General features: G+C 33.5%; 2 protein-coding genes across 2 annotated transcripts; one reads left to right on the forward strand and one right to left on the reverse strand.

The window, feature by feature from the left end:
- The first annotated feature begins 981 nt into the window (after window positions 1–981).
- Window positions 982–20,933, forward strand: LOC126841886 (protein gooseberry-neuro-like). The gene is made up of 7 exons (XM_050578644.1): window positions 982–1,340; window positions 3,185–3,405; window positions 6,033–6,135; window positions 17,517–17,710; window positions 18,260–18,371; window positions 19,549–19,675; window positions 20,202–20,933. Exons 1-7 carry the CDS (start codon window positions 1,304–1,306, stop codon window positions 20,392–20,394), a joined length of 987 nt encoding a protein of 328 aa, XP_050434601.1. The 5' UTR covers window positions 982–1,303; the 3' UTR covers window positions 20,395–20,933.
- A 239-nt stretch (window positions 20,934–21,172) lies between these two features.
- Window positions 21,173–22,551, reverse strand: LOC126841931 (uncharacterized). The gene is made up of 2 exons (XM_050578741.1): window positions 22,383–22,551; window positions 21,173–21,799 (listed from the first exon to the last, which is right to left on the reverse strand). The coding sequence occupies exons 1-2, from the start codon at window positions 22,500–22,502 to the stop codon at window positions 21,470–21,472; spliced, it is 450 nt and encodes a 149-aa protein (XP_050434698.1). The 5' UTR covers window positions 22,503–22,551; the 3' UTR covers window positions 21,173–21,469.
- Window positions 22,552–23,946: the final 1,395 nt, after the last annotated feature.

Consider the following 23,946-nt stretch of genomic DNA (forward strand, 5'->3'; position numbering starts at 1 on the left):
TCTTGAATCCGATTTAATATTATTCATTTTTCTCCATTTTTCAAGTCCAAACCATCTCAACCTGTTCTCTCTGATTTTTATATTAGGTATATCCACTACATTATAGTATATAGTTTAATTGAAAAATTGACCTAGTCGCAGGCCTGGATATGTGTACCCCGTGCTCTCGGTACGCTTTAAATGATTGTTGTTGGCAGAATTCGACTAGGTTTTTTTAATTTTTTTTTTTTTACGATTCTACCCGACGTCGTCACGGATAGGTTCGCGGTGCCGTCGAGACGAATTTCCATAACGAACACGGGCTTGTGTGTAGGTACGCTTGTATAAGAACAATGATATAATGCCTAGCAAAGCGCTCGCGGGTATTCTCTTTGAACTCTACAAACAAAATTTTTCAAAAAAAAACCATTAGAAATGCTAAAACCCGGTGCGGCGACAAGAGTGATTATTGAATATTTTATTTTACCCAAAACCGATAACGTCATGTCGAGAGTCACGGGTAAACTGGAGAGGGACAGGTGCCGCGAAGGGGAGTGTAGAGTGCACGTGGGAAGTGGGGGGGAAGCGGAGAAGTGGGAGAAAATAACCACAAAAGGCACGTAATTGAATATTACACATCGTCGACGGCTTGAAGAGAACGCGCTCACGTATATATTCTATATGTTATTATTATTATTATTATTATTATTATAATACCTAATGCACGTTAAAAACAGGGCATTTGCTTTGTGCGTGTTGCCGCTGGTGAGTGATCGTGTCTGATGTAAGGGGACCACGTGGGTTGACACCCATTTCCAACCGGACGACCAATAGCCGTCATGAGCCTTTTGGCGCGAGGGGTTTCCGAAGGTGCCCCTGCGAAAAAAAAAATATGGCCGTTTCCATACACAACGCGATTATAATAACGCGCATATGTATTTGTTATATTATATATATTACCTACTACTACTATACCGTTTACTACTCTGTGTGCTTGCGTGTGCTTGTTTGCGAGTGTGTGCGGTGTCCTAATGATGCCGAACAGGACGGTATTTTTCTCAGGTTTCGCTGTTATCGGAAAACAGTAGCCGGACGACGCGCGCGCATGTGTATTCTGCGGTTATACCTGCTAAAGTCTCTCAAGTCTCCACAACGGTCGCAATATTATGTATTTATGAAGTATTATCGCACGTGTACGAATGTTTGATTCGTCGGGTTTTTTAATTCGTTTAATCTTACGGTTTTGCTCGCGCCTGTGATAAAATCAACAACCGTCGTTTTATGTGCCCAAACACAATATAATAGTCATTATATTGACACCACCATGTACTCGGCGCACTATAACGGATTTACGTTTCAGGGTGAGTGATCGTTTGTGTCACCTTTTGTATCAACTTTTGTTATATTTAGTATTGTATTGTTTACGCGATATAGTTGGAGCGAACAAATTTGTTTAGTATGTGTTTTAATTTAGTCAACAATATTATACACGTTAACAAACTATATTTCTAAATAGTTATGTAGCGAGAATAAAATAATGACAATAGACACAACACGACGCTTTTCGACAACAGTATGAAATTACTAAATATTTGAGGATTTAGGAAAAAATGTGAAATGTATGCATAGAAAATTCAAATTCAAATAGAAAAAAAAAATTAGTATATACCGTTAATTGTTATTTATCCTAAAGCTGTATAGAAAAGCAAACAACGTCTGTTATATTTTAACAGACAATCTATTATATTTGTCTATTATATTTTATAAATCCCAAACTGTTGTCAATAATTTTTTTTATAATAATTTGAATAGTTTTTAAGAAGCCAAATGTATGTATCCAGGGTTAGACTGGCGTACCCACGCCAGCTGGAGCTTATTTTTACCGGCGATGTGGCCCAATAGATTCATTTTTAATTGGGCTTTCTGTACAGAGAAGCTATTAACTATACCGAGTGATTATTTTAATAACGCCCTACAACAGTTTTCTCTTAGTTTTTCTTTTTGAAAAAAATGGGTTTGTGCTGTACTAAAATATTAGTCAATATTTTAATTTGTATGTTTATTTTTAGTAGTATTCTATAGAGTTTTATCAACTTTTGAAACCAAAATGGTAACGTATTTGTAATATTAGGTTTTTAAATTAAGAATAATTTGCTGAAAATTTTGACTGGTTGATAATCAGTTTTGAATACATATTTTTAAAATTACTAAAATTTAAAATTTAGGGAAAGAAAAAGGGTTAAAGGTGGAGTTACTCAAATAACATTAAACATAATTTTTCAAAACTGGTTATCGACCAGTAAAAATGTCCAGTAAATTATTAAAAAAAGAAAACACTATAAAATTGAAATTATTTCAAGAGTAGGTAAACTATAGTGTAGGGCGTTAAAATAATCACACGATAACCTAATGCGGGAAGCAGTCCACCGGGATTTAACCGGTAATTTGACCCAGTGGCTAGTGCAACCCTGGCTTGATCAATTGACTACGAACCGGTTGTAACAATTTATAAATAATCGAATCTTTAAACAAAAAAAAAATTTGATAAAAGGTACACAAAGACCCACAATATAATCGTAGTAATATTACAGTTTGATTTATAAAATTCGATCAAAATAATTGTACTTGCATATTTTGCAATTTTATTTTTATTTTTGGGCATAAGTTCGATGTTAATTTTGAAATTCTAGTAATATTTATTCGACCTTTTGAATATAACTTCATTGGGCTTAATTTTGAACGTTTAACAATTTGTGTTATATCTTTGGGTCGCGTGAACGTCGATTAAGAGTTCAACGGATCTTTAAGTGGTTTATTAATCACTATCAACCTTTGACCCCCAAGTGCGGTCCATTAAATTCAAACGAGTCAATGTTTTATGCAACCCGCCGTTATAATATTGTACCGCTCTATAGGTAACGGTTGATTTGAACGGAACTTGCTTGTGGATGAGATGACAGATCTCATCTGCTGTTACATAGTCACGTGAACGGTTATTATATCGTTATAGTTTTGCGGTTAATCGCCCTCGAATACATACGATTGCAAATAGGCAATTGCGGCGATTTAATTGTTTTCGAATTGGAAATAATATTTAATTATGGCTTTCGCGTACACGTGAGAATCGGGTTGCCGGAAATCCGATTTGACATTACACCGGATATACAATAGTTACAAAACATATCGTTCTACTGTCTGTACTTAGGCCAAGGGCGTGTGAACCAGCTGGGTGGTACGTTCATCAACGGCCGTCCGCTTCCTAATGTGGTCCGATTGAAAATCGTCGAAATGGCAGCGGCGGGCGTCCGGCCCAGCAACATATCTCGACAGCTTAAAGTATCGCACGGATGCGTGTCCAAGATACTCAACAGATACCAAGAGACTGGAAGCATCCGGCCGGGCATAGTCAACAGCGACCACGCTCAAGTAAGTGTATACAATTATAATATCGAACTGGTTACACGTTAACAATGCAAGTGTGCGTAAGTACGGTATTCATTTGACACGAACCCGAGACTTTGGGTCACCACAATTTTAAAGAGCATTCCTACACAAATATAAATAAAAATATTAATTGAAACATTTATGTAAACAAGAGTCTCAAAACTATTTTTGTAATACAAAAAAATATTGTAATATAACTTAACTTAATATTTGCCTTTACCTTCAAATATTCATCAGGTATATACTTATTTAATTAATTTAATAAAATATTGTTAATTTATTTGATTTTTCAAGCTAAACAAACTATTATGACCTTTGAAATCAGCACATTATATGCGTCATGACGATATGTCTCAAGGAATGAATTAAAAAATGTTGGCTTATGTAATTTTTCATCTTTAATTAGAAATAACTTTAATACTTAGCCACAATGCTCGTTTTTAACTGACCGCATAAGAAAGATTGTTAATATTTTTAGTTTAAACATTTTAAATTTGCTGTTTTATTTGTAATTATGTGTATAGTTTAGTTTGTTTCCTTCAAATCGTTTAGTATCCCTCACATATCTGTATAATGTAATGTTTATAGTATGACAATAAACTGCATAATAATAATATACCCTACAGACGTTTCTGGCAAGTTTCCACAAATGTGGCACACTTTGAGGTTGGGCGAGTGACTTTAACGAACGCTATGGTGGTTTATAATATTTTCCTGTCTATATTATACGGCTTAAGTGTACTGTGTACACCCGAGCGTGGGCGTCATATACCTATAAAAGTGCATCGGGCGATGACGGTAAAAATCGAATAAAAAAAACACCATCTGTACTCTGTTACAGGCACGCGCCCATTACCATAAAAAATAATTATATACATGCACCTCGGTGCTCAGGATCTTAATATAATAACAATATCATAATATCTATATTATAATTACACGATTTGGCGAAATAGACAAAAAGCCGATTAAATGGGTCGGTTGGATGAAGACGTCGTCGCGGCCTGATAGCTCCAAGGGATTGTGCGGGGCACACCGTGTGTGTGGACTTAAATACTTGTCCTACACGGCTCATGAATATTTAATACAACTACACCTTTTCTCCGATCATAACGCTAATAAACACGAGATTCCTGATCAATCATTTTAGCTGTTGGCATTTCTGTTTTTTGTTTTTTTTTGTATTATATGTTCTTTAACAGACCCCCCACAACATGAACGGAGCCGGGCAGCACCGCCCGCGCGCTATTAATTAATGAACCCCGACGTGTTACACGGTGTACGACACATTCCACTATTGTACATTATCTTTTTTATTTTTTTCCTTTACACATCTGTTCGGCCTTATACCTGCCGGCGGTGTGCCGTACCAGACAACGCGGCTCCGTCGTGCGCGTGCATTATTACCCATTGTTTTTTTTTTATTTTTATGACAGACCGTAAAATAAAAAAAAAAATTAAAAAATACCTAAAAATCCCAATGTAATTTTTTGGCAACTCACCAGCCCAACAATCCGCTATACTGCTTCGAACGGTAGAGTATAAATAATGACCGTTATCGAAATGGACGTAGATATATTATACCGAATCCAGCGGCAATCGCATCACCGGCGTGGGAGGATAAGTTTTAATTTTTTTATTTTAAACGGAATCCGTTTTTATGTACGATTGAAATAACGTTATTTCAATGCAGTCCTATAGCGGTGGCGACAACAATAGGAAAGGGCGAGTGCCCGTCCAAAAACCCAGTGCCCTACCTAATTGGGTCCTTCTGTGTAGTGCCCAATATTAATCACTTTTGATCTTAAAAAAAATTGCAATAGGTACATCGAAAAATTAGCATTGATAATGTTATTTCGGATTAAGCAACGAAGACATGTTAAGTGGCATAAGTGGGTTTAATGCCTGATTTGATCAATTGTTATTAAATATGATGTAATACTGCCATTAGCAACTGCTTATTCATTTGATCTCATAGTTTGAAGCTTTATAAAATAGCATTTTAATCATAATTTTGGTTTGTTCAGCTCCTTGTGAACGCACCCTTTCCTGAATGTAGATGGTGAAGACTACTTAAGAATGTCTTTCTTATGATCATTTATCCAGTTTAAGAATAATTTGTATAAAGAAATCTAAAAAGTAAAAACCATAGGATTAAAGAACAAATTATTAATGTGTACCTAGTTCCCATTAAACAGGAAAATTACTTTAAAGTAGTTTATCTAAGTCAAAAGTGCCCTTTATGGTTATTTATACATTGTTTATATAAATTGAATTTTTTTTTTAATTTACCAATAGTTTTTTATTTTTTAAAAATAAAATTTTAATTAGTCCTAATGGTTTTTTTTTTGTACAATACAATATGATTTTCAGCTACAATTTCTCAGATTGTGTTCTATTAAATTGGAAAATAATCAATTTTAAAATAGGACCTTTGGATTTTTGCTTAAACTTTGGTCCTTCGACTGGGTTTTACTGGAATACTACAGGCCCTCGTCCTTGTTGTGCCCTACCGCCTTCAAAATTCTGTCACCGCCACTGTTCTATTGTATTGTTTCGGACAGTGTTGGTTATTTAAATTTGTAAATTATTAATCTTTTTTTTTTCAGAAAACGTGCCCTAAACGGTCACCGTATTGCTCCGAAGAGGTCAGAGACACAACGATTAGATCGGATCGTCACAGTAATTACTCGATCGACGGCATTCTAGCAGGTAAAATTAACATCAGTTCAACCTATATTGTAACATAGATGCACTAAAGGTTGCGTACAGTGTTCTGTGTTTAGCAACAAAAAAAAAAATAAATATATATAATAAATGTATATGGTCAGGCTTTGGTCTGACTTTAAATTCATCAGATTTTAAAATCAGACTTTCTATGAAATTGGCGTTTAAACAAATTTGATAAAATAATCGGTATAATATTTCAAACAAATTAATATAATTATATTCTCCCTTCGGCTTATGAAATATGAGTTGACATAAGCCGCCGACGATAATTTTATCGTTGCCTATTAATACATTTACATAACGTTAAACTACCGGGACTAAAGACATAAGTTTGACCTATTGCGCATTCATTAAAGATATACATAACGCTTTTGATGGATTATTATAGAGTAGAACAATATATTATAATATAGTAAACTGGTATCTCTAATACCAATGCACGAGCCTATGCGTAAAAAAGTATATAATCACACATTATTTACAGTAATATTCTATACAGTGATTTGTTTTGCAACTTAAGGTATCCCGCACGTTTCATTATTAAAAAATTTGAATGCCGAGTACACAAAATATATTGTAAAACTTCAAAGCAAAATTTTGATTAGGCATATGTTAGATATATTAGTTATTTTCAGATGAACACATACATTATTTTTGCATACATTAAAAATGTTCGTTGTGGAATATTAATATAGCGAAAATGAGTTGACGTTTCAAATAGTATATTATTTTAAATGTCAACTAATATTCGCTATGATTTATGCGATTACAAAAGTTATAAGAAAAAAAATTCCATAATATGTACGAAAATGTGGTGTGCTAAGTGGTAAATGTAGATAACATTTAATAAAATATTAATCTAGGAGGTTTGTGTATTCGTATTTATTTATTCATGAGTAAATACATATTTTACTTAAATTTAAATATGCTTTGTTTGGTCTATATATTTTATATAAGTTAATATAAAAACAATTCTTCTCACCAAAAAAAAAAACTAACCATAAACCATTTTACAAGTATTCATTCTGCAATTTTTTTATTTTCCCGAATCCAATTTCTAAATTTGGTATCTTTTGCTGTTTAATTAAAATGAAAATAAGTAATTGTTTAATTCGGAAAAATTAGGGGAATCAATTTATTGTCAATTTAAGATGTTGTTGGAGTGTGGTCTACATTATAGAAACCATCTATTAAAAAATAAAACGGTTGATATATTTAGGTACATATATATTTCTTTTAAGAGTAAAAATGTTAGTTAGCTACCAAAGTATAAGCCGTGGTTTAAGTGTCACTCTTTGTTAAACTTTGATTATATGTTATTTTTTATTTAAATGCCGGCCAACTTTGAATATCAAAGTTAAAAAAAATTAAGAAAGTCATCTTTTTAAAAAAAACCGACGTGAAACTCAAATCAGTTGTCAGATTCTTCAGCGCATCGTTAGTTCGATAGATACAGTGGAAATAGTGCAGGGCTTTTTTGGTCCAAAATGAAATACTTTCCCGTGAAAATTCAAAACTGTTTTTTAATGTTTGGGAAAATATTTCATCGGTGTTATTATTATTTGATTTTCCTGTCAAATAGGATTCTAAAGTAATGTTATCAACATAAATAAAATATGTACCTATACATTGTATACATCATATCAATCGATATAAAATATTACTATTTTTTAAAACATAATTATACGTTTTACTGTGTGAGGTATACCTACTATTCAAAATATCCTCTCGGCTTAAGCTAAAAAGTATCTAATTAACTGTACAAATGAGATCATTCAGCGTACGCGCAATAGATACATAAAGACGAGTTATGACGAAACTATAACGTTAATATATCGTTTATATTAGTAAGAAATATTTTTGCTACCTATACTATTTGTTCATCCGACTACCGGGCAGAAAAATTCCAGGTAACCAAACACACCTTTGCGCACCCGATATGCTGCAAGTCCATTAACGCGCACTTGTATGCGTAATGTATTATTTACAGACTGGGCGAAAAGGTATATTGTGTGTTTCTCGGTGGCTACCGACGAGGCGCTGAACCGTCGTCAACCGTTTAACTTGTTTTGGGTGTTAGAAACGAAATAAATAACAATGCCCAGGGTCGACGACGGGGCGCGGCTTAATTGACCGTTTCTGGGGTAGAGTCGGATATAATAATAATAATATATATATATATAGTGATGATAATACTGATAATAACAATAATAAAAATAATTCTGTTAAATACCATCGAGAAATTTTCATTAATCACACGTCCGCGAATCCATTATTTATTTTTATATTATATATTGCATCTTGGGTCCTGTTGCTCGTTGCGTGCCTCTATTGTCGTCGGGTATCTCAGCAGCGGCTACCGATGTGACCGAAACAGAAAAAAAAAAAACACTCCTAATGATCGATTTAACAGCATTAGTTTAGCTTCCGGAAACATCATTAGACCCCGGCGGCTATATAATATATCGGTGGCACATATTTCTCAGTTGTCCCACACACGGATCCCATTGAAAAACCCGTGTTTTCCTAATGCCCTGCTGTTAAAATATTGTGCTTACAACACATAATAATATTAATAATAATGTATCAAGCGAAAATGTGTCCATTTACGCGCTACACATCTTACACTTCGGTGTACGATTATTTTACGCCATTTTTCGACCATCTCAAGTAATAATTGATAGTTTCTTTTGACGTCCCAACGAGACACTCTATGTTGTATCTAGACCATTAAGTCCAGTTTCGATAATTCACATTTCACACCGACGGGTTAAAAGAAAATATTACACGTTTTTTTTTTATATATATAGGTGTATATAAAACACATTATAAATTGGCAAAAAAAATTTAAAATAAATATCGTCCATGTAATACGAGACAATCTTAAATTATATTGAATAGTTTGATTTATACACACAGAACATAAGACGTAAACAACATTATAAACTGTGCAGTTTATCTTTGTCGATGCGTCCAAATGATTATACTCTGTATTTACACCATCAGACAGATATTCCGTGTAAAACCAACACAACAATTTTCACTTATAATTTTACATTTCCACAAAACTTTATTATAAACATATCAAAACATTTGCACATTTTTGATACCTTAATTGTTATTTTTTGTATACCTAAAACAACAGTTTTAAATCTTTACATTAGGTAACAGAACAAGTCTTAACCGCTTTGAGACAATTTCTATCAAATATTAACCAATTATTAACTTAAACAAGTTAAATATTTTCAATTATTTAGAGTTGAAGACTCTTTATACATTTTTTTTATCTTCAAAACAGGAAAAAAAAATCATCGAATATAAGTGACAACCAAATATTTTATAATTGACCCTATCGAAAATCAAGTTAATTAAATTAAAATTGACATAGTAAGCTAAATTTTCAATCGATTTATTCAATAATGTCAAGTGAAAATACGGTTTTCACTCCCTTTTTTTTAGTGTATTTTTAAGTGCTGTCCTTAAACGGTTGCAGATATTTTTATTTTTAAAGTGTACTTTTAGTGTTATATCTGGAAATGTGATAATATCTTCACTGTAATTACATTTGAATGTATAAAAACTAAAAACTGAAATCAAAACGATAATAATTATTAACTATTCAAGTATATAGACAAACGAATGGTCATGACATGAACTGCCATTATGACCAAAGTAAATAGTTGTATAGAAACCAAACTTTTAGAAGGGCATAATGGTGAATGGAAACGTACCAATAGCAGCAGTCAATTTGTTGTCGTATTGTACATAATAGGTATGTACATGAATAATATGTGGGTCGTGATAGTAATATATGTTTTACTTTTTAACATTCACGAGCACAGCGCCGGTAATTAATTCCAATTATTACATATTTTCGACTTGCCTTGTAGTTATGACCGTAATACCTTGTGTATGTAAGCAATTATGTTTAAGGTTGGCGTTGAAATCATCAATTTTACCAATCCATCTGGTTTTCTTAGAATTTGTTTTTATTCTTATGGGTACACTATGGGTTTTGAAATGCGAAGACAGTTTTAGTAAAATTTTTAATAAATCATAAATCGTTTTTATGCACATACTTCTAAAGTTGTAGAAAATAAATAAGTAAATGTTTCATTTGTATAGAATAATGTTGTAAAATCAGTATTGATTACATTTTTTTTTACTAAAATTTGGCTTAATATACTATTGACAAGGTGATGTTTGAAATAATTATATATTTTATGTTATCTAGATAATATTTGTATTTAATACGTCCTATCGTTCTATTTAGATGCATATTTATTTAGCTATTCCTAACAATGCTGGTAAAACGGTTTTTTATTTGTCGGTTTGAAATCCGTTTGTTCGTATAAAAATATTAAAAAAGCGTCGCCATCGGCTGCCAGTTATAAACGGAATCGCATACTGTTTTTTTTTTTTATAACGCTTATGAGGTACAGCCTTTCTCGGTGAAAAAAATCTCGAATAATATTAGAACTTCGTGACCGCAACACTACTTGGGTATGCCGCCGGGCTTACGTACACTTTGTTTTATACATGTTTAAAAAGAAAAAAATAAGAAAAGAAATATCGTCTGTGTTTCGCGCGCGGTTAGTGCCGCAATATTTCAAAATGTATTTAACGCCGTCGTAAAAATTCGCGCGCCTTAACCTTTATTAGCTGGTGGGTGTCTATACTTGGGCGATGGTAAGAAAAAAACGTGTTTTTTTGCCCCCCCCCCCTCATTTCGATCACCGTCTTTATATTATAAATTTTATTTGTACAGAACGGCCGCAAACGGAAAGGCCGCCGCCGACGACAAATCGTCGTTAATTTTATTGTTTATCCGTTTCCGTCGGCCGTTTTATTCTCGACGTATTATGTATGTTTGTGGGGGAGGGCGACGGGGAGGGGAGGTTCACCTGTGTGCGCTCATTGTCCGGGGACGTATAGTTTAGGTACTGCGCCTATGTACGGTAGGTATAGTGCGACAACGCAATGTTTTTGTAAAAACATCTTTTAAGCCGTCCGAAGTGGTGCAAGGTCATATATATATATATATATATGTATACCTATTGACGAAAAATATTTAAAAAAAAAAGGACCGACTTTCCGAAATCGTCGTCGGCGAGTCTGCTAATAATAATAATATTATATCGGTAGTGGCTGCGCGGCGGTATGAGCGCTTTGGCCAAACGTCGTCGGCGTCTGTGTGGTCGGCATAATATCAAACACACACACACACGCAGACACAAAATACAAAACACTGGGAAAAAATAAGAATGAATGAGGAGGAAAAAAAAAATGTTGTTTAGCGAAAAGGTGTCGATGTAATAAAAACTGCTGCAACAAATTGCTCGTTTATGTTATGCGTACCGCGGGGCCGACGGAGTCAATTTCGGTGCTGTATTTTTATTTTTATACATATTTTTTTCGGGTCCGGCGCATATTATACACACCGATAGCATTATGTGCCAGCAAACGACAATGGGGGTCACCCGTTGGAAAAAGGAAGCCGCCCTCGGGCCACCGGGCTAGCGATGCACACACACACACACAAGATGAGAGGAGAGGAGCACCAGCAGCACATTATACACGGGCGACGACGACAGCACACAAAACATTCGCACAACGGCACCCCGATAGGGAGACACCACACACCGACGTTATTAGTATTATTATTACCATTACAATAAATACATATTATTATTGTACTTATGATGATGATAATAATAATAATAATAATATACAAAAGCGGCGCGGCCCTTGTGCGTTATGTATTGGAGACCGCCGCGGCCGCGACTCTCAAAGGCACCGCTCCGCGGACACCGGCGAGGGGGTTAAGCGACTTGTGTAGCGGGTCGTGCATAATACACCGGCGGCACACCCACAAGGTTACATTATTGTAATTTCGCCATTATGGTATCCTTTCGGAATCGAAAATAAATCTGCGATTTCGCACATTTCTCCCGTGTCGGTAATAATATTACCGACCACGTTTCCACGTTAACAAAAAAAAAAAAACAACAACAACACTCGGATGAGATATAAATCGGTGTGTAAACCGCTTCCGAATAGATCCGGATCGAACGACTGCATTTCCGGAACTAACGCGACGCGATACCTGTATATTTTTTTTTTTTGCTGGATATCACAAAGGTCGACATATTATCGCTAAAAATAAAAAATAATAATATTCTGAATAAATTCGAATGTATTATGATTCGGTATATGTGTCGGTGCACTAACCGCGAACCAGTCAATATCTCAGAAGATATTAGACTGTTACTTATAATTATTCTTCATAGTTATAAAAAATATGACCCCATCGCGTTTATGTGTTAAAAACTTTTACTTTTTAAATGGTAACGTATGTATTTAATTAAATTTTTTCCTACGTGGGAACGAGACACTCACAGATATAAACAATGTACACGTCATATAATATATTGTACAACAAACCAAGTGTAGCCACCCAAAGTTAACATTTCTGTGGGCTATTTCTGTTATTTCTTAAACATTATTAGTTATAGTAAATTAAGTAAAAATACAATTTTTATATAATTAAAAATATATTCAAATAATAATTCAAATTATTTGTAAAGATAAGTCATAAGACTCAAATCCAACAAAATTTGCCGATTCTGTTCCTTTACTTAGTACATAACTACAGGAAACTAGTGCAGAATATATTTAATTGTTTATCTGTGGTAACATTAGAGAACTATAATCACTCTATGAAAACTATACTGTGTCCTGTAACTCATTTTCAAAAAAACATTTTTATCTAAAATCGCACTTATCAACATTTAAATAAAGTTTTTAATTTTTTTCTTGATTGGTTTTACTGTTACTCTTGCTCAGTTGCTTAGAAAAGTACATCTCCATTCTAACCTCTCACATGTTTTTGTACAAACTTAGTTAACATAGTATTAGATATTAAGCTCGTTAAATATCTAAACAAATTGCCTATACTTTATAATTTGAAATTTCTATGTATACCGTAGCGTACAACATATTATAGTATTAAACTGTACAGCTTACTCCTTAATACATAGGTGACGGGGGTTTAATTTTTGTAACCTACTTGCGGAAGATAACTTTATTATATTATGTACTGACACTCTTGTACGTTATATCTGTATAATATCTTATCTCTTAGGCGGGCAAATACATAATAAATATGATAATTTTTAGATTATCATCCTCATGCGAACGGTCGCGGTGTTGTAGTAATAATAACACACCTATGAATATTATGTAGATACACAATATTTTAAACTAATATAATATTATCGTGGACGTACTGCGACAAACGCGATGGCTTCATATCAATCGCGTTAATATAACGTTAAAACGTTTTTGTCACACGAAACTAACCTGTAGAGATGATGACCGCGCCGGTTATTTTAATAATTATTTTTATGATAATATTATTATAATCTAAAGCGCCAAAAATAATACTAATACTAGTTTTCAGTTTTGAACTGCTGCAGTGGACGCGTGTAACCTCTGTGTATTGGTTACGGTGAATTAGACGAGTTGTTTTTTATGGCTATGTTTTGGAGAAAAAAAACAACATAGAACACACACGTTTATGTTTTAATATATAATTTAACCGAAATAACACATCTCGCCAACTAAGATTGCCTGTTCGATACTGTCGACAATAATAATTATTTTAATTCGATTTCCGGTCCAAGCGGGTGTCCGAAAATGTACCGGAATTCATATTGTATTATTATAAACTTCAACTACTCCGTTTGATTATAATATATAATTTGTTTTTTTTTTTGTAATTTGACTTTAACAAAGCTCAATCTGACCATACCTATAATGCAAATAATAAAAGCCATTAGACAAGAATATGCATATTTTATAGTACACCAAAAATAAATCAAAACCAATTAATCCACAAAATCAAGTACTGACTTTAGAAATATTAGTTTAATTTTAAGTTTACATATTATTTAATTAGGTAAAAGCTTATAACTTTTGGTTTAATTTGTCAAATTGTAAAATAATAAAATAGTTACACCTAACGCTTATAACATAAAAATGTTATTTTTTATTTATTTTATAGAATGATTATATTTCCAATTATTTGACAGCTATTAATTTAAATAGTTGTTAATCATACATTTTGTATACCTACTCAAAAAAAGGTTAATATAATGACAAAATAAAATTGTTTTTTATAGATATACACAAAAAATTTATTATATAAATGAAAATGGTGTCCTGTCAGCTGGCTGTGATTTAGGTGGTTATTAGACACATATCATGACATCTATGCTTTCATACGTAATATTTTATAGTTGCAATATTGACTGTAGTTAATTAAATCACTATAGTCTTACAGTACATATTTGTTAGCATTAATTAAATGAGAATCATTAGTAAGAATTTTAATTAAGGTTTACGTGCAAATATTGTTTTATCACTGAGTAATATTTAACTCGGTATGGTGAATCTAATTAAACAACTGACTTTACTATTTATCTAGTATGCATTAAAAACGGCCGGTTAATCTAGGCAATTTACTCAGTTCGCATTAACCCAATGTCCGTTAATCGTTACAAGCAGCTGTCTATTGCGCATTAGTTCTATGAGAATTAGTCACGGACTTAATCAGTCCTACTTCCGGGCGTTTGTTGATTGTACAGCTGCGAATTCGAGTCGACTTTCTGCACCTATTCGTTTCACAAAATTAGTTTTTTTTTTTAAAACTGTGATTTACACATTCGCGTAGGTAGGTAGGTACGTTGTATCTATCCAATATCTCTGATCGATTAAAAGCAGGGGCGAGGGGTGAGAGGGGCGAGTCGATGAGGGTAGGAGGAGGAGAAAAAGTGATGACCCTATTATCTCGAGATAAGAGAGAATATAATATGGGAAATTACCGCTCGCCGGTGACGTAAACATACACACGCATGCGTGTCCCCGGCAAACGTTATTAATGGGCAAAGTGCGGGTGGCCTTTCCGGCACACAAAACCGGCGAGCACCCGACACAATGGACCCGCCGACTCTATCTGACCCATTGATCGCGGACAATGCCTTGCCATGCAAAACACGCCGCCCCGATCACTTTCGGCCGTCTTCTCTCTGGTCTTTTTTTCGCGTCGCCGCCACTACCGCGCTCCCCCGCAACATGTCGTCCCCGTGTACACGGTACAAGACATATTATTATATTCTTTTCATTGCGGCGGCGGCGATAATAAAACGTAATGTTATAATAATGGTCAGCGTGGCCGAGAGAGAGAGAGAGAGAGAGAGAGACAAAACGATGATCGGCGAGCACCCACCGCGTTATAATAAGCTGTTCTGCCGCGCCACACTGTGGTGCGAGGTACGCGAAACCGTTGAAACGGAAAAAGAGTTGTGTGCCGCCCACAAAACCCTCCCCCCCCCCCCACACACCCCATTGACGATGTGCCAACGTCGAAAAGACGACCCTCGATTACCTTCGTCGTTGTATATCATTTTCTGTTGCCCGTTTGTGTGTGTGTAATACACCGAAAACGGATTGATTTCGGACGTCACGACCATGATCACGATCATCGTTTACTAGCCGTAATAATAATAATTGTGTACCTATTTATATACATATATATATATATATTGCACGGCTAATAATGTATCGGTTGTGTGCGCGTTCCCGGTGAGCGCGAGTGATGGGAAAAACTGGTTTTTATCTGTTGTCGAAATTGAATTATTACAAGATGCGCGCGCGGTCCGATGAAAGAGGAAAAAAAAAATAATGAACGTTTATCCGCGCGTGCTCTATCTTCGGTTCGGTTGAAATACTTTAAGAGTTCCATGTTTGTATACAATAATGTCATATTGTATTGTACATTAGCGGTACAACACGGGTTTTGATCTAATAACATAACGGCCCCGACCGCTAATTAATAATAAACAAATAAATAAATATATTAGTTATCAGGCAGGCAATTTACTTAAAATGGATAACAGTTGTACGTCCAGCCGTAGAACATTTGACGAGTGAGAAATTTGCATACAATTAATACATTTATAAAGTTTTTAGACTAAGACAACAAAATATTAATTATAATGAGCAACGTTAATAGGTACCGGTAAAGGTTTTTTATAAACGGGCAAGTTTATGGGGAACAGGTATAAAATTAGTGTTCTCTAAAAATATTGCCTAATATTATATCCAAATGATTCGTTAGTGTATCTGTGATTTTGTCTTGCTTTTTGGGTAAAAATGACGAAAAACTAATACATATAGTCTGCTACATGTATGCAACAAGTGCATGTATATCGATCACAATCATCCTACAATAAGTATACTTATTGAACACTTTTAATTATAATACACTTATTACCCAATTGTATAGGTGTAAACTGTTTGACCGTAAGACTTCTGCTATGTTGTTACGATTCGATAACTTTTTATCAATATATTAAATACACAAAATAAAACTCCGTGCTATACACAGGATGTACTGAACAATGGGTAATATTGTTTATTTTTCATATTAATTTTAAAACGCTATACTGAAGAATAATACTGTACACAAATCAATATTATTGAACATTATCCTTAGCCCAGAATCCAGGGGTTCGTTTTTACCACAGTGTATCTGCACGGCATATTATTATGTTTACCCTAAGGATGTTATGTACACCGTCAACTACCGGTTTAGGCCGGAGACGTTTCCTGAGTTTTGTTAAAACGATTATAGTTTTTTTTTTCCTGGCCTTTTTTATTTGCACTTTGAACACAACGACACACATGTTTACAATGTAAACGATATTATACGTTTAAATTATTAAAAAAAAAAAATAAGGATGGGGGAAAAAGTTTATGACAAAAACCGTGCATGTGCGTTATTGTGCGCGCATCACACAATGACGTTGACGTACAAAATATACAATATCAAAACCGAGTGGATAATAATAATGCGCATATTCACGTTGTATTGGTTTACATATTTAGTTGTGTGTGTTATTATGTAGTATTACAGAAATATGACAAAAGTCAAAAAGGAGAGAGAGAGAGCCAGGACCACACCGGCTGCAGTAGTGTACAAATACAACCTGTTTACGGATGATTGAATTCACACGGTCCAACAACCCCCGCCCTAAAAAAAAAATCTAAAAATATAAGTTTTTAATATAATATAATATTATTATTATTATTATCATCGTTTACGTTTGTATTTTTTTTTTTTTAAATATCACTAAGAAAAAATTACACATCAGCTTGCATGTGTGACGTTTACATTGGAGATTACGGAGGATGTGCTGGAAGGAAATAAACATATTGTATATTGGCAAACTTATGTCATAATATTTTGATAAATTCTATTGTTGTTATTGGAGACGGTATTTTGTTTGCATGTTATACAGGAAGAACCGGCGACGTGGACGTTCCGTCGGAACCGGGTATTGTGATATCCAGAAAACAGAGAAGAGGAAGGACCGCGTTTACCTCACAGCAGCTCGAAGGACTGGAAAGGTCCTTTTTAACGTGCCAATACCCAGACATAGCGGCCAGGGAAGCACTGGCCGCCAAGTTTGGACTTCCGGAACCCAGAGTTCAAGTAAGCTATTATTATCTAAACTACTAATAGCTAACTATTAATAGTATTAAAGTGTACTAAGATGTCACTCGATTTGATACAAGTCTCCCATACGTCAAAGATTGACAAATGATATAATTTTTCAAGTGCTGTCAAATGACCGCTTAATGGCAGTTACGATAGGTTTAGTCGGAAAAACTTAAGTAAAGTTTATCAAAAGAATACGTTTCTAATCATGTCGATAAAAAATATTATTACATTATCGTCATAGAGTTTTATAATATTTCCATCATGTTTTAACAACAGTTTTATATATTGAATCTCTGGCGAAAAACTTTTTTGCAATGTTTTAACACATTTTTGAAATTAATGATTAAATATTGTGTTTTATAGCAATTTTTGGTTGTATTTGTCGTTTATAAACAACAATTATTTCAAGATAGTTACTATAAAATATTGATGATTTTCACTAAAAAAAAATCTATTTCGATTTACACGAGAAACAAAACATAGTACCTATACTGAAATATATAAATAATTATGACTTAATATAATGATTTTAATTTTAAGGTGTGGTTCAGCAACCGGAGAGCTAGATGGAGAAAACAAAGCAACTCTAACGTGCAACATAATATAATCAACAGTAACTTTTGCGAAAGCTTAAATCCACCTACTTATACTGGTAATTTTTTATTTGTTAAAACATAATATTACTTAGTATTAGCGATAGTGGATCATTCTCTTACATTCGAATACCAATGTAAAAAATGTATAATATATTGTGGGGCTGGTCAGGTGTTTAAAACTATGTTCAACTGAGTTATTCGCATGTACAAAATTTTAGAAAGCGTACACATTGTTCGAAATGACTGTATTTCAAAAATAAACTTACACTAATCGTAATACAATAATTGTTATAACGGTACTTTAAAGTTCTTATGTTTGATAGTTTTTTTAGTAACTATTATATTTCAATTTAGAAAAAAACCTAAGTATCTAAAAATCAATTAAAAATATAATATTATATATTCTAGCTGTTGTTTCAAAATATGAATACTGTATCTCAAATTAGAAACGTCTAAAAATACTTAATCGAAAATTGCGTATTTTAATTTTTAGACACTTTCACAGTCTTGTTAAAAAGTGTATGTTTAGTATTATCCGAAATTGATAGAAAAGTAATATTGTTTTGAGAAAAATGGAAAACTAGGTATAGACAGAAAACCGCTTAAAAGGGGGGATCCGTTTTTTACTCCCAATATTCCCATCTCGCAACTGGAAGTCCGGTTGGATGAGATGGAAAGAGACCACAGAGATGTTTTGTGGTGACCGAAAAGTACATTTAGACTTGGAACGCTAAGAAACAGAGAAGAAGGTATAACTAACTATGACAGTCTGTTAGTTGAGCTTAGACGCGTCAATCGGCTTCAGCTGTTATTATTTAATCAAAGTAAATACCTCTGACGTATTATAATTGTAATTTCGAGCAATAAAAAACGATTGAAGTGTTTCTCTCTGGTGGTAAAAAAAAAAATTGTATCACATACCGCTGTGACAGAGTACGCATAACGCCATCTAGCGGAGTTTACCGTTAGACTTGTTCTGCGACACGGAAGTGTAGATGGCGCCACACTTTGCTTACTTTTGGGCTCTGAATAAAAAAAATATTGACGATCTTGTAGAATACATATATTTTGTTGTATTGTAAAATATTATAAATTGAGGAGTCGTTGTTAGCTAGCGTTAGATCCGGATCGGCCACAACCACATTAGTGATTGTCCAGCCTTTTGTCACTGCCAAGACAGCACTAGATAGCATATACAATTTTAAGAAAATAATCAAATCCCTTCTTGAGCAGGTACTGCTGACTGGAGGCTTCAACCGAGTATCCAGTACAACGGTTACTACGACGGGACGACTTGGGACGGATACCAACAAAACGCGGCCAGAACCAATGCGACGGCCGCCCATCAATACGGCGACATGTAAGACAGTTATTTTTATCTACCAAAACTGGGCCAACAGTAGTTGTCGTTTATCGTACATCGACTTTCGACTTAACATAGATTGATATAAGACATCTCTATGCATAACACTTGTGTACAGTAATCTATTACCACCGAGTATAATAATATATATTATTTTTATGCATGTATGTACTGAATGCCATTGCCTACTGGATTTAAATTCGTATAAGGCACCTATGTTTTATCATACGTATATTGACATTTTACACTGAACTAAAATGAAATTCTACCTTTGGAAACGTTAAGAATGTTAGGTACAGGTACTGTCACACAGAGTGACCATTAAATATCGTTGGGCGTACAATATTTAGTGCGAAATGTCTGTACTTGAGAGTATTCCTTATCAAATTTCCAAGAACCGTAACAGTTTTTAATTGTTTTTTACATTTTTATTGTCGTCACGACCGTTAGTGTTTTAAGTGTACTTACTTTAAAAAAAACGTTACTGGCCGGTAATAAATATAATTTTTTTTTTTTTTTATAGATTCGGACCGCCGACTTATGGTGCTTCCAGTGATTTTACGGCCAGTTCAATGAAACGCTTTCCCTCGGTAGACGCAACCGGTGGCCTCCAAACTTCATCGTCAACAGCCGCTGGCCGCTGGACGGACTTCAACAATAAGTCCACTGTGGACGGTTGTGCCGTTGCCTCTTACTTCAATAACAATTTGTTATGAGACCCAACTGTGTACAGAACCAGTGTATTCCCTAATAGCATCGGGAGCCAATGGGAAACTTCCCGTTATCTTCCCAGCATTAAATAGGAAGTTAACAGGCTGTTCTAACTCGGTATGGACTTGTATTTTGTCGAATGACCATAATATTCTGGCACTTCCGCTACGTATTGGCTTCCTATTTAACGCCGGGAAGATAACGGGAAATTTCCATTAGCTTCCCGACTTCCCGACGCTATTAGAGGTACAACGATCTCATTTGAACCGGTTCGAAAGTCTGTAAAATCGTCAGAGCGTATAAGCTCTGACTTAAGCGTGAAGTCATGCGGCCAGACTTACCGGAGCAGGATGAAATGCTTATAGATGTTCTTAATGAAAAGTAGCCGCCATGCCATTAACTTAAACGATATAACTGATGGAAAATAAATAATTGTTAGCTCTATAGGAAATCTAGGCGCCCTTTGTTAAATGGATGCTCGAAGATAATAATATTTACATGCATTTGATATTGCTAACGATTTACACGTGATAATATTGCATAGCTATGTCTCGGAAACTAGAATTATTATTATATTTAATTATTGTGTGATTCAATTTTAGAAACAAGTTACACGTCGTTTAATAATATATTTAGTTTACATATTATGTAGTTATAGATATTATGTTAACTTATAAAGTCGAATGTTTTATCGGAACAGAAACATTTTATTTGCAGACCAAATGAACATTTTACATACTGTACTTTTTTTTATAAGTGAATTATAGATTGTGAGATGACAAATAATTATTCCCTTTTTATGTAATATTAAAACCAAAATAAAATGTTTAAAAATTGTTACATGATGTAAAATGTGTACATTGTATTATAATAAATATTAAATTGTATCGTGTGCTAATAATTATACTAAAATTGTTGTAAATATAATATTATAAAAAAAATAATTGATCAAATTAACGTTAACAATAACAATAATAATATAATAATACTATTTGATGTTTTAAACATTGCATTGGTCGATTAGGAAAAAAATTATTACTTAAGCTTATAGTCGAACACATAATGTTGACAAATTACTTGTTAGCATTTTGGAGGTGGTCCATGGTGGTTAATTACATGTGGTGGTTCACCACATTCAGGACCGTGACCATAACCGTTTCCTTGTCCGCTGCCTCTTCCTTGGCCAGAACCGAATCCTTCGCCAATACCACTTCCTCCTCCATTACCGCCCCCCTGACCAATACCAAAACCTTCTCCTATACTGAAACTTTCTCCTAGACCGAAACCTTCACCTATACCACCTTTTCCTCCACTGTTGCCTCCTAATCCAATGCCGAATCCTTCACCTAGACCGAATTTTTCGCCTATACCACTAGCTATTCCTAAAGCTTTATCCCCGAATTCCATAGCCTGTGAACAAAACGCCCAACAATATTGTCAATATAAAAAAAAATTATCATAAATATTTAAATATCTTTATATTATAATACTTAAGCCTTGAAGAGCAATAGAGTCTGTTAATTGTTATAATAGACTTTATAGTATAGTGTTCAAATTTCTTTGCTAAGCTACTATTAAAAATTAAAAAATTGTTTATCTCTTATAATTAATTACCATAATTAGTTTTTATAATATTATAATAGTGACATTGTAAACTAGAGAACAGTTATTCATACCTACGACTTTATGCGAGTTTTGTATAAACACAACGTTTTTACATTACAATATTATATTAATCTGATTTTCTGTATAAAAACGACAAGGAGCAACACATCTGTTTATGCAAAATAAAGGTTGTCTTCTGTGTAATTTTTGTTGAAAAAAAACCACATCGTATGGTTATTAAAATGTATTCTAAAATAGAATGATAGAAAGGCATCGTAGGCCGTAAACACGAGTAAAGTCGTTTGTGTCGATGCAGTATATAATGTATATTATGTATGACTTATGTATGTACGGTTTTTAAAAAAAAATTATTTTACGTTGTACTTACTTTGCTACCGATTTTACCCGGCAAGTCGAAGAAGGGCGCTAGTTCAACGGTCGATACCAGAAAAGCGAGCCCGACGGCTGCTATGACGTTGCGGTTCTTTGTGATCATCGAAAGGGCCATTTTTTTCGTCTGGATTGGTTTTTTGAAATGGACAAGACAAGAGTGGTCGGCGACGGTTATACTGTACTTGTCGGATATAGCCGTTCTTTATATATCTAAACTTTGAATCGTTATCAGTACCGAAACGACGGCCAAAACGTATTAAAAGCACGAAAAACGTGGTAAAGATAGCGAATTTTATTGCTTAAGATGTATTATACTAATGTTATTATGTAATATCTTATATCAGTAATAATGTGTTACATAATTGTTTTCTACAACAAGTCGACCAAATATATTATGTCAATTTAGTTAACTAGTGTATACGTGTAAACTATAAAGTGCTTAGATGCTAATTACTTAATGCAAACATTTTAATTATTTACACATATTATAGTATATAGCCTGAAAATGTAATGCGTTAAAGGTGTAATTTCAATTTAATAGAAAAACGCTATGGACTATACATTTTTGAGAAATTTACACACGAAGGGCTGCGGGGAAAAACGATCATAGTCAATATACCCAAAGTTTTCAGTATTGCAGTTTTATAGTTTCAGAAATTAAAAAAGACTTGGAGATTTTGCATAGGATAACGCACATAAAATAATATTATTCTGTAACTATGTTTGTTGATAAGTTTAATTACAAAATAATCAAATATATCAATCTATTTATCTATCAATTTTAGAAAAAAAAAAATCGAATGAAAAAAAATTGGCGAGTGATTTTCTCCGCAGCCTTACCCGCAATAATTTATGTTATAGCCTTATTCTAAATCTACTTTTATTTTAATTTTCAAAATTACACTCGCAAAAGCAAAATAATATAAAAGTTTGCTATCTCTAAGGGAAGGGATTTTTGAAATTTTGTCAACGTTTATCCATACAAATTTAGAACTAGTATTACTTTTTATAAAAAATTATTTAATTTGAAATATATTATTATATACAATTTTTTGGTTTTTATTCTCCATTTTGAAAGGGAAGTGGTGAATTTTTTTAATTTGTTTCCCAATTAAAAACTATATTTACCCACATGCAGCTATTTGTGACACAAAAATATGAAACAAATATAATTAGGCGTCATTTTAAAACCAATTTTCTTCTCCGCTCCGTATCGAAGCTTAAAATATTATTATATATAATTATTTTATTTTTATTTAAATATCTAATGTGTTTTGTTTTTGTTCAAGCAAGAAGTTGACAATACAACAAAAAGTTGTAAACGCCGTCAAACTCTCATGACTTGATTGTGATTTATGAATCACAATCCATCATTGGTTTGAATTTTTCTTATCTAAGATTATTTAACAACTGTTAAGACCTTCATAAATAGTTTATAATTATATTATTTATACGATAATATTGTAGGTAAAAAAAATTAATTAGTATTTTTAACTTATATAAAAACGATAGGTAATACAAAATAGATAAATTATCTAAAATGTAAAAATATTTTATCA

This window comes from Adelges cooleyi, unplaced genomic scaffold (assembly GCF_023614345.1).
Source record: "Adelges cooleyi isolate 19-005CV unplaced genomic scaffold, UGA_ACOO_1.1 ACOO_flye_CR_arks_rails_tigmint_CR_PRNA_41, whole genome shotgun sequence".
Classification (NCBI taxonomy): domain Eukaryota; kingdom Metazoa; phylum Arthropoda; class Insecta; order Hemiptera; family Adelgidae; genus Adelges; species Adelges cooleyi.

Bases quoted from the DNA above. Each gene is read 5' to 3' on its own strand.
- LOC126841931 (XM_050578741.1), bottom strand. From the start codon at position 22,502: ATGGCCCTTTCGATGATCACAAAGAACCGCAACGTCATAGCAGCCGTC. The intron at 21,800-22,382 runs GTAAGTACAACG...TTTTGTTCACAG, and splicing joins CGGGTAAAATCGGTAGCAAA to GCTATGGAATTCGGGGATAA.
- LOC126841886 (XM_050578644.1), top strand. From the start codon at position 1,304: ATGTACTCGGCGCACTATAACGGATTTACGTTTCAGG. The intron at 1,341-3,184 runs GTGAGTGATCGT...GTCTGTACTTAG, and splicing joins TAACGGATTTACGTTTCAGG to GCCAAGGGCGTGTGAACCAG. The intron at 6,136-17,516 runs GTAAAATTAACA...CATGTTATACAG, and splicing joins GATCGACGGCATTCTAGCAG to GAAGAACCGGCGACGTGGAC.